This window comes from Aquila chrysaetos, chromosome 26, assembly GCF_900496995.4.
Source record: "Aquila chrysaetos chrysaetos chromosome 26, bAquChr1.4, whole genome shotgun sequence".
NCBI classification, from domain to species: domain Eukaryota; kingdom Metazoa; phylum Chordata; class Aves; order Accipitriformes; family Accipitridae; genus Aquila; species Aquila chrysaetos.
In genome coordinates this window covers 16,883,270-16,894,852 of record NC_044029.1, presented here as the reverse complement: position 1 = coordinate 16,894,852, position 11,583 = coordinate 16,883,270, and the positions used below count along the sequence as shown (strand labels likewise).

The 11,583-nt window shown below is 47.7% G+C and overlaps 1 protein-coding gene across 2 annotated transcripts in view; it reads left to right on the top strand.

Annotated features, from left to right (window-relative positions):
• Positions 1-7,578: 7,578 nt before the first annotated feature.
• LEMD3 (LEM domain containing 3) overlaps positions 7,579-11,583 on the top strand; it is a 51,487-nt gene continuing 47,482 nt past the window's right edge. For both annotated transcript variants that reach the window (XR_005931478.1, XM_030002779.1), the window contains exon 1: positions 7,579-9,193. Coding sequence is in view for 1 of the 2 variants with exons in the window: in XM_030002779.1 (XP_029858639.1) it covers positions 7,657-9,193 (1,537 nt within the window). In the remaining variant the exon portion in view is untranslated. The remainder of the gene's footprint in view (positions 9,194-11,583) is intronic.

The window sequence follows — 11,583 nt, the reverse complement described above, 5'->3', positions numbered from 1 at the left end:
TTGTCAGGTGTGAATCTGCTCTGAGAAATTAAATAACATCTTTGGACAGGATGCTATGTGGTACACCCTGGGCTTGAAGGATCCAGCCTTCATATGAAGTCTGACACAGAAGAGGAGAGGCAGAGCTCTGCTCTGTAGTGAGCATGCGGTGTTAAGAACAAAAGGCCCCATAACTGCAGGACATTATTGTGGGGCTGGGGAATCAGTTTCTTGGCCTCCCTAGCCCCATTCTCCAAGCAAGATGCTCAGCAGGGCTGACAAAAGGAGCCTGGCTCTGAAGAACACTTTACTTTGCTGCATTTGGGTCAACCTAAGAGGAGTAGTAGGGGTAGAATATGTACTGGGGTTATAGCCACCTTTTCCTGAGCAGCGAACAGACACCTTAGACACCTTTCCAGGCAGTGAAACCCGCGCCTCTCTGCCGTACGCTGCCCAAACACTGGGAACAGCAGTACCTGCTGAGTGACCAGGCATATTGAGTTCAGTACCTCTGAAGGATGAATGCATCCCACTGTTGGGCTTGCTGCTGCGTCATACCCTGCAGAGCAGAAGCTGAAGCAATAGGGCAGAACCCGAAGCAATGGGGCAGAACCCATAAGCAGCATAGTTTGGGGAGGACAGCTGAACAGTGTTGAAGGAAAACTTTCAGTGCATCATTCTCACAGAGGGGAACTGCGTACAACGACACCCACATGTGGCAGACAACCGGGGTGTGTGGTGCATGCTAGATTCTCCCATGACGTGTGACATACAAGCCTTGGTTCAAGTAGGACCAAGCATCCCTTTAGATGGAGATTTGGGTAACTTATCTGTAGGCCAAAACCTAGTTGTTGTGGATGCTCCCTAAATGTACTCAATTTTTACGAGATAAAACAGTTCTAGAAATGCGGCATGTACTTGGCATAGGAAATGGTAGTCCTCAGGGCCAGTGGGACTTTGTTACCCTTGTCCGTGAGCGGTTCTTATGGAGGTTCTTCCTTCCTCTGTGGGAGAAATTTTCAATGTGAGTGGAGTTATTGACAGTGGAAATTGCAGAGCTTAAGGAAATCTTTTAAATATGCCAGGCCCACACCACTGAGAACTCGCAACAAAAGGATCGATTCAATACTCAGTAAGAAGTTGAGAGCTGCAGATACTGAGATGCTTGTGGCAGTCTGCGCTGCTGAGATGCACAAGTGTTTTCTGTAGGAACATGGCATTTTCCAAGGGCTGCTGGCTTCCTGCTTGTGTATCTTGCCTGCAGTTCCGGTGGGAGGCAATGGAGGCAAGCGTGTACTCAAGAGACAGGGAATATCTTCTCTTGTGTTTGCACAGTGCCAGGTACGAGAGAGCAATTGAAAACCGGTCAGATCTCCAAGTGCTAAACAAGCGTAGATAGTGATACCAATAATTGTTTGGAACACACTGAATTTAGTGCTTTGCAGCAGCCTAATGACATGGACAGAAAGCAGAATGGTGGGCTTATTCCGAACTTCTTTGATTTGATTATTTTTGTCTATTGTGTATATTTATACTCTGCTTATTCATTGAATAAACTGAAATTAGAGCTTTGTGGCACAAGAAATGCATTACACAATTAGCCTTATATGAAAATGTAAAACATAAACTTCATTATTTCTGTTCAGTGAATGATGGCTCTTCTTTTAAACATTATTAGATGAATGAAATAAACGTAAGTTTTCAAGACATTAGCCTTGGATCAAAGTCAGGGATGTAATTGTAAACAGTGAGCTCTTTGTGGCTACGTCTACACTGCTCTTCACGTTGCCGCCAAACACGACCAAGGTCCCAGGCTAGATTGCCATGCCTATGCCCGTATTAAAGGTTGTTCAGGACATCACAAAAGAATCTCATCAGGTGTAGTCAACATGTCTGCATCCTGCATGGTGCTTACAGGTATTTCCTTAAGTAAGAAAGGTACAGGATTGTAGGAAACCAGGCATCTCCAGGTTTTCAGGGTTCTGTTGATTTCAGACAGACAGGATCCCTTCCCAGTATTCTCCTGCAGTTAAGGATGTATCTCTAGTTTTTATCATTCCTTAGACCTTGAAAATACTTGCAAGGGATATCTAATAATAGGAAAGTAGATGCTCAAAAGCCAGCATAGTGTATTGCCATGACTTTTGGCCACAACTGTGCTGGTAGGGCAATATATATATGTAGAAGTACCTCCCCCATTTCCGGGTGGCAAATATGTTTTTTTATCTAGCTAGGGTTTCTATATGTTAAGAGTAGTGCACCAATATGAAAAATACTCTGCCCGACTACCAAGCTCAGCTTCACTTTTTCCTTTCAAAATTTAAACAAAGTACTCTGGATGTAATCTACTGCTAGGCTTTAGAGAATGAATTACACAACTGATTTGTCACCCACTTAGAATTGTCTGTTACGGCATGCAGTAGTCTTCTAGCAACAATTACTCTGAGACGTAACAGGGCAAGAAGGTTTTAGGTACCAACAGCTGAGTGACATTTTGATGCTGTCCTACTTATGAGATTTACCCATTCTTTCTGAGTAACTTCAGGATGGGCCTCTCAACCATTCATCTGCACTTGTGATTTCATACATTTGCCTCTCTGTAACTGCAATGTTTCTGGTAGCTTTCCCCCCAAAAAAGAGGCTGGAAGGTAAAAATTGACTGCCATAATAAACCTCAGCTTTTAGCCACTATAATTTCTTTGTTTTATTCCTAACGTCCTTGTCTCTATTGTTGTTTGGTTTCCTATTAGCTTTTTTTTTTCTTACTATTTCTTTGTCACACTTGGTCATGAAACCTCTTGTCTTCCGATAGCTGGCATTCTTCTTTAAGCTCGGTTCCTGGGGAGTTGGACAGCTTGGGTTCAGGTTTTAAAATAAATATACCTAGCCATTCTGGTTCCTGAGAAAAGAATTGAACACATAAAGCAAATTTTAGTGAAAGGCTCATACATAAACTCTCCTTTTTAATAAATAATTTTTTTTAAGCCAGTGTTAAGGATTTGGAGTGCTGCTTTGTGGATTTTTTTCAACATACAGAATCAGCAGTAATGCCTCCAACGGTCCCATTAAAATGGCCAGTGCCCCGGAGTACAGACGTAATAAACTGAGCCAGGAATTATATGACCTGACCAGGGATGAACACCCAATTGAGAACACACTATTCTATGGATCAGTATAGGTTATATAAAAGGCAAAGTATTAATTGCAGGAGGGGATTCTGTTGCCTTCTGAAGTCTCAGACTTATGACCTAAGATGGGTCACTTTTAGTGACAAGAACTGCACAGCCATAGCAGGTCATCACACACTTTGTGAGAGTGGAACTATTGTGGGACACTTTTAGGCAAGAACAGTACACATGGCCTCTTTGCAGGACATAGGGTATCTAGCACACTGTGCTCATGCTGTTGCAATATGCCACCAGTCCAGCACCACATGGGAAGTGTGAGCATTAGATACCTTGTGGGTGCTCACATCTTACCCACAAATAATCAGCAAAGCAAAGGCAAGAGATGGCATAAGCCCTTTGAACATTAATAGGATGATCTCAGGAAAGAAAAGCGTATCGGCGAAAGATGTATCAGCAAAGCACACAGCCTCACATGCAGAGTGGCATGGTCAATCCATAAATGGTATGTATTAGTACCACTACACTACTGTTAACTTCAACAAAGATGGATTCACTCTTATTACAAAAACTTGCATGGAAGTTGTTAGGAGGAGAAATAAGAACTTAAAAGCGGGATGTGCAAGTGAGTCTGTTCAGAAACAGCATGGTGGCTGCAACTGTAGTATTTAAAAATTAGTTTTGTTGGTAAAAAGCCCGTTCAGTTTTATAAGCAGAAAGTTATTTCATGTTCATCATGTAGTATTTGAAACAACTGGATAATCCAGAGCAAATGTGTTCAAAAATAGATTAATAGTTTGTTTTCATCGTGAAGAATGATTTCTTCCTATGCATACTGTCTAGTTCCTGGAGTTCTGTGACTGTGTGACAATCTCCACTTTTATTAAAAAAGAAAGGAAAGGCATATTCCTATTCTTCACTAACATTCACATTCATTAACATCACATTCCTAAGAGAATGTGAATGTGATCCAAGTGTACCTAAAGGCTCAAAAATCAAAAGGTAAATAGAAAGACACCAGCATTTACAATATTGCAAGTTTTACAAGAGGATCATATTTCTTTTAGATGTGACTCATGATTTCTAAATGCTTCAGGAACGGAACAATGAGTTGTATAGAGACCGGATTGCATTAGTTGCTAGAGGAAGTTGCAGTAGGAGACATGCTAACCCTAGAAAGGCAACTGTCACTCATAGATTCTAAGAACTTAAAAAAATGCATACACATCACAGAGACTTGGAATCAGTAAGGAAAGGTAAAAGAGGTATTAAGATACAACTTCAAACCCCGGTCAGATGAGGTCAACAGAAGTATGGTTGCTAACCTCCCAAAGAACACCTTTTCATCCAATGGAAGAACTGGCAGTTTCCTGAGAACACCAGTCCTTTAAGGATGAGAGGGAAAATACAACCCAAAATGTCTTATTCAAAAAACAACAACCAATTTTTTCCTGACAAACAACAGTCTCCACACTCCCTGCAGTCAACACTTACCTTTAAAAAAGTATCTACTTAAAAATTTACTACATAGAATCATAGAATCATAGAATCATTTAGGTTGGAAAAGACCTTCAAGATCATCGAGTCCAACCATTAACCATGCCCACTAAACCATGTGCCTTAAGTACCCTGTCCACTCGCTTTTTGAATATCTCCAGGGATGGTGACTCAACCACTTCCCTGGGCAGCCCATTCCAATGTTTGACAACCCTCTCAGTAAAAAAATTTTTCCTAATACCTAACCTAAATCTCCCTTGCCTCAACTTGAGGCCATTTCCTCTTGTCCTATCTCCAGCCACCTGACAGCAGAGACCAACACCCACCTCACTACAACCCCCTTTCAGGTAGTTGTAGAGAGCGATAAGGTCTCCCCTCAGCCTCCTCTTTTCTAGACTGAACAGCCCCAGTTCCCTCAGCCGCTCCTCGTAAGACTTGTGCTCCAGGCCCCTCACCAACTTGGTTGCCCTCCTCTGAACACGCTCCAGCAGCTCAATGTCTTTCCTGGCGTGAGGGGCCCAAAACTGAACACAGGACTCGAGGTGCGGCCTCACCAGTGCCGAGTACAGGGGAACAACCACCTCCCTGCTCCTGCTGGCCACACTATTTCTGATACAGGCTCGGATGCGATTGGCCTTCTTGGCCACCTGGGCACACTGCTGGCTCCTACTCAGCCGGCTGTCAACCAGCACACCCAGGTCTTTCTCTGCTGGGCAGCTTTCCAGCCACTCTTCCCCAAGCCTGTAGCGCCGCATGGGGTTGCTGTGACCAAAGTGCAGGACCTGGCACTTGGCCTTGTTGAACTTCATACGATTGGCCTCAGCCCATCGATCCAGCCTGTCCAGATCTCTTTGTATATGGAGGTATTGATACTAATGAGGCATTGATATTATTGATACCAATGTGTACTATTAAAGAAATGCGGAGATTTTCGATTGGTAGTGGAAGTATCCTTACTCCAGTATCAACCAGAAGACACATTTCCGAAACATTTCAAAATATTTTGGCGGATAGATTTTAAAGCATGACTGGGAACATGCAGACTTTTCAGTCAGCTCTTCTGTGTATCTACATGTGATAGTTTTGCCCGAGATGATTCAATTGTTAACAATTTATAGTATTTACTGCCCTCCTGCTGCTAAGTAAACAGTTTTGTAAGCTGACTCATGCCCTTGCTGCAATAAACAGATAGAACATATGAGTTGCATTGGTAAGGATCTTCAACTCTTGTAGGACAGCATACATTCTTCTAATAGAAGGAAGGTGCCCAAGCAGGCGCTAGCCTGAAGTGTGCTTGTCAGAATGGTATCTGGTCTGGGACTGACTGCTCTTGGTTTGGCCAGTCTTATAGGCAGCCAGAGGCAAGCACTGAATGTGGAGGGGCGTATTCCAACATGTATTCCAGACAGCTGATGGAAGCTGTGGGTTGCGTCTCAGTGAGGAGAAGGAGTGGAAAGTCGGAAACATTTCTCATGGCATTTGGGATATTAATTAGCTACTAGAGATTGGAAGATAGGTCAGGGCGGGCACATTTATGTGAGCTGTTGGATGTGCAATGGAGTTTGTATCTAGTGTAATCTTCCTTACATCTGGAGTTCTGTGCATTGCTCTAGTGCACAATACTGCTGTACGTGAAATGGCTCCTGTGCCAGGGAAGCAAGGAGGAGGCTGTGCACAGTGGAGCCATGTAGAGCGCCCCAGTAATACAGACCCTTGTCTGGTGTTTCTCAGCCTCCACAGAATTGTGTTAAAGGAGGCTTAGATGAGCAACAGGATGGGTTCTGCATTCCCACGTGTGCTTGGTCAGAAATGGAGGGTGGGGTACCGGAGTTAATCATCACCATTCATCATCATCATCACCACTGTCATGATGAAAGATGGCTTCAAGCCACTCTTCTAGCTCTGTAGCCTTGGCTCGATCTTTGGCACGTGGCTGCCTCACAGCTACCTTAACTCCTGCTCTGCAAATGTCCCTCAATAACAAGATTAGCAACTTCAGCTTTGACATCAGCGGGGCACATCCACAATACCCTCACTGCAGCAGACTGGGAGGGGGAAAGTTCTGCAGCTGGATCTTGTTTCTGGACCACTTCTGCGCGTGGTGTTGTAAGGCCAGTCAGAGTTAGGTCAAAATGGAGACTCAGCCTCCTGCATTTATGATGTGATAAGCAGTAGGTAAGCCCAGAGTTTTGTCATTTGCGGTGGATAGGAATGCAGAGGTCAGAAGGAGATTTTGAAGCCTCCACATGAGGTCCCGTGGCCAAAGGGCCAATTCAGAAGTGCCAGCGCACACCTCACGCTCTGAGAAACGCCCATATGACACCTCTTTTATATAGGCACAACCACTTTGAGAAGCACGCGTTTCTGTATATAGCTAGGCAGACAGTTTCAACTGCAGTACATTGCAAAGGCCGTATTTTCCCAAAGAAAAGAGCAAAACACATCCAGGCCGCTGCAGACTTGACGAGGGCGGCGCTCAGCCGCTGCCAGGGAGGCTGCAGCTCCCCAGAGCGTCCACGCCGCCACGCTTCCCCCGTCCCCTCGCCGCCGTGATGCCCCGATGCCGGACCTTCCTGAGAGAGAAAAACGAGCCAGCGCACGGCTGGAAGCGAGCGCACCGCCTGCCACCGTGGGCCCGGGCCCGGGCGAGGCGGGCCGTGGGCTCTTCGGCTCCCCTCAGGCCGAATCGTCAGGCCGGGTCTGTGACCACAGGGTGCTGACTGGTGCCCGGTCCGACGCTTCCCACTGCCGTCTGTCCGCAGGTAACGGGGCGTTCAGCGAGCGGCCGCCTCTCCACGTCTGTTTACAGCGCCTTTCCGACTGGATCTGCCCCTCTCGCTCCGGCTCCTCGGCCCGCCGGGGTACGTGCGGCCGCCGCCGCTCCCGCCGCCGCGCCAGGCCCCGCCTCCCCCTTCCCCCGTCCGGCCCCGTCGGGCGGCGCCCGCGGGGTGACAGGCAGGTCTAGGCCACAGCCGAGTGCGCACGCGTCAGTTCCGGCGGGGAGCGCGGCGCGGCGCGTGGGTAGGAAACGCCGCGGCGGCGGGGCGAGCGGAAAATGGCGACGGCCGCGCAGCTCACGGACGAGGAGCTCTTCTCGGAGCTGAGGCGCTTCGGCTTCTCCCCGGGGCCGGTCACCGAGAGCACCCGGCCCGTCTACCTGAAGAAGCTGAAGAAGCTGCGCGAGGACGAGCGGGCCGGGGCCCGCGGCGGCGCCAGCAAGACCCGGAACAGCAACAACAATAACACGGGGGCCGGAGCGGCGCCGGGCGGCGGCGGCCCCGGGCGGGCGGCCCCGGGCGTGGGCGCGCGGCTGGCGGGCGCCGAGCACCCCTACCTCCCCGGGGCCGCCGCCGGGAGCGGCCGGAGCCGCGCGGCAGCCCCCGCCGTGGGCGGCAAAGTGCTGCTGGGCTTCAGCTCGGACGAGTCGGATGTGGAAACCAGCCCCCGGAGCCAGGCCGGCGCCGGCGGCCGGAGGGAGCGGGCTTCACCCCTCTTCCGCGGCCCGAGGCCCGCCGCCCCCCACGGCGCCGGCGGCGTGAGTAGCGGCTCCCCCCCGGAGGAGGCGGCCAGGCGGAAGCCCAGCGCCTGGTGGGGGGCGGCGGCCAGGAGAGCGGCGGCGGCTCAGGGCGTGAGGGGGCCCGGGGACGGCGACGAGGAAGAGGGGGAGGAGGACGACGAAGAGGAGGAGGAGGAGGCGGAGAGCGAGCAGCAGCGGTGGAAGAACCGGACCGTGAACGGTAACCGGCTCCTCCCCTACGGCGGCGGCAGCAGGGACAAGTACTCCGACTCGGAGGAGGAGGAGGCGGCGGGGGCGAGGGCCAGGCAGCAGGTACCGAAGGAGGAGGCGGCGGTTCGCCGGCCCAGACGGAGCCTCAGCAAGTCGCCTGCTCCATTCATAACAGGCAAATGCGCTGCAGCCGGCGCTGGCGTGATGGAGACGGGCCAAGAAAGGGCTGGCGGAGGCTGCGGTGCTGCTGTAGTCGTAACGAATGACAGGGCGGCGGCGGCTGCCGGGAGTCTAGACAGGGGCAGGAATCGGGAGGAGGAGGAGGAGGCGGCGGCGGCGGGGGGAGGAGGAGGAGGAGGATGTGAAAATCTGGACTCTGGTCCTCCCAGCCCCAGATACCGTATCGGCCTACCTAAGAAATCCCCTCCGGTGTTGTTGCTGCCACCGCCGCTCACGGAGGTGGACAGCGGTAAAATCACTGACCCTTCAGGCACCGTTAGGAAAGCGACCAATAATCACGTTCTCAGCGGTGCTGCCGGTAGCTATAATGTCGAATCCAGGATCTATTCAGCTACCAACAGCCTTCCCCCGGGTGGAACCACCTCCTCCCTTAGACTCAACCACTCCAATCATACGGGTTCAAATCATACCTACCTGAAAAACACCTACAAGAAGAATCTCTCAGAGCCCGAGGAGGAGCTTCTCCAACAGTTCAAAAGAGAGGAGGTATCCACCACTGGAGGCTTCAGTGCACATTACCTGTCCATGTTCCTCTTAACTGCTGCATGCTTGTTCTTTCTGATACTGGGATTCACATACCTGAGAATGAGAGGTTCTGGAGTAGCTGAGGATGTGGGAGCCAACAGTAAGTATTAGGTGAAGGGTAAGAGCAGTTTCTTTCTGCAATTGGGTATACAACTGTTAATTCACCTTTGCGTTCCCAGACATCCCTTAGTGAGCAGTTCTGGGTTCCACCTTGGTATAATCTTTCTACGTAGGATGGAGCGCAGAGGACTTGTCTCTCCTTAAGTATTATACCTTGCCAGCTGGTATAATGAGCTTGCAAGACATTTGAGGATAAACTCAAATCCTGGCATCCCTGCCGTAATCTGTTGATACCTTGTTTTCTAGCATGTTTTCTTCACAAAGCAATTTTATGTGTTCTGTTCAATACAGCAGATATATGGTTAATACAGAATTGATGAGTTAAGGCTTTATGCTGGTCTCACAGAAGTAATTATGCACGTCTAGATACCTGGGATTCCTAGCAGAATCTTAGCAGGGCTAAGATTTGACTGTAGTTGTTTGGTAATAAAGCAGGTTGTTTTCATTTATGTGTACTGAGGCTTGAAAAGGATGCTAGGTTGTGATGATGTTACACACTACAATGAACTTTGTGCAGTGAATGCTGGACCTGTTGTGTGTTGTTTTCTAATAAGTACTCTTTTCTAAATTTAGTGGAGAGTATGTTTTTGTACATGAAATACCATTGTGCTTTAGTTTGAATTTCATTCTTTTTTTAATCCTGAATTACTTGGGAGCTTCTTTAATATGTGAAAGTAACTTCTTGGAATGGTTTTAGAAACTACCATTTTCTAGTCACAAAGCATACGAAAATGGAAACGTACCACCTAAGGGTGGTGATTCATGCTAATTCAATTCTTGGCTGCTCTGAAATGGACAGTGGAGATTCTAACATCAGAAAGAAAAATCATGCCATTACTATCTTAATTTCTCATCAGGAGCAATGAAAATTATGCAAAAAGCTAATTTTGGGACGTGAGAGCATTAGAATGTCCTTGGGGATGTGCATTTTTCTTGAAATGGTTGAGGAAGGCGTTTAGGGTGTATGCACGTGCATGTATTTCTTCATATAGATAGTAGCGGATTTATGTACTTGTGTGTGGGCATGTATACAGTGCCTTGTAAGGAGTGATCCTGCTGCTAGATTGGGATCTGCTAGATGTCACAGGGCAGAAATAGCAGTGTGGGTTGGTTTTTTTCTTTTTTTTTTTTTTTTTTCCCTCCCATTCGAACGTTATTCATTACATTATGGTAGCAGACTAGTTCTTAATTCTATTTTGTGCTTGGGGGGGGGGGGGGCAGTAAAGGATTTAGTGTTTAGGAGGGACAATGGCAGCAAGGACTTAAACATTTGCAATGGTTTCATAGCTGTCCACGTGGCTCTTAACTACTGTTTAGTCTTGGTTTTTGGGAAGGCAGTGAACATATGCAGGTGGGCTAAAATTAGATACAGTGTAGTGTGTCTGTTGGGACTACTCATACTCATATTCTGTGGTTAACTTCTGGCCATAGCTGCTAGAGACATCAGTACATAAGAAAATTTATGTATAAGCTGTGTAATTCTACAAACATTTATTAAATTTTTTTTTCTCCCTAATCTTAAAATCTGATGATTTTAATAGGGCAGAAGGTAGGTCTGTCAGCCTGCTGGGGTAAACTTTCTGACTGTCAAATTCAGTGGTTGAGTTAAAAGTTGCCTGCCATGCTGATTGATAAAGCTGAATGTCTCAGCTATGCAGATAGCAATACTGTGGAAAGAAGGCCACTCTGAACTTTTTGTCTTGGAAGAAAACTTTGTTTTGAATGTGTGAACTTCCCTATAGAGCATGTGGGATCACTGTGTTGAGTATATTGCTCTTAAAAAGCTAACCCAGCTGGAACTGATATACAGGGAAAATTGTTCTCTTCTGCTGTTTTGCTTAGGCTAGGCTGCCCAGCCAATGGTCTGGTAGCCCAGTGTTGCTTGGTAGTCCAGTTAAGCCAGTTCTTGGCCTGTTCTTAATTGTTCTGTTTTCAGTGGAGCTCCTGAAAGTGGATTTCCTGAAGATTTGTTCTGTCAGTGGCACTCACGTTTCATCTGTCCTTTGTCACAGCCCTGGGCTTTGCAATGTAACAAATGGGAATAGTGGGAATAGTACCCATTGGAAGAAGCAAACAGCAGGATTTGTGGCTAGCTTCTTTGATAGGAAGAGGAGCAGGCTGCTTCTTCTAAGTAATGTGGGAATGAGCAGGGAATTACCTTGCCCATATGCTCAGCACATGCTCACTAAATTCTTACTTCTCAAATGGGCACATGCAACAAAAATATGGTAGGTCTGTAGATCAGGCAAGAACAGACAAGACAGGCCAATAAAGACTGATTGCTACTGGGAAGGGAAAGAACCCTGTCTTGTATTGTACACCCAATATTGGCATTTACAGTATTTGTCGGGCTGTAATCTGAGAAGGAGG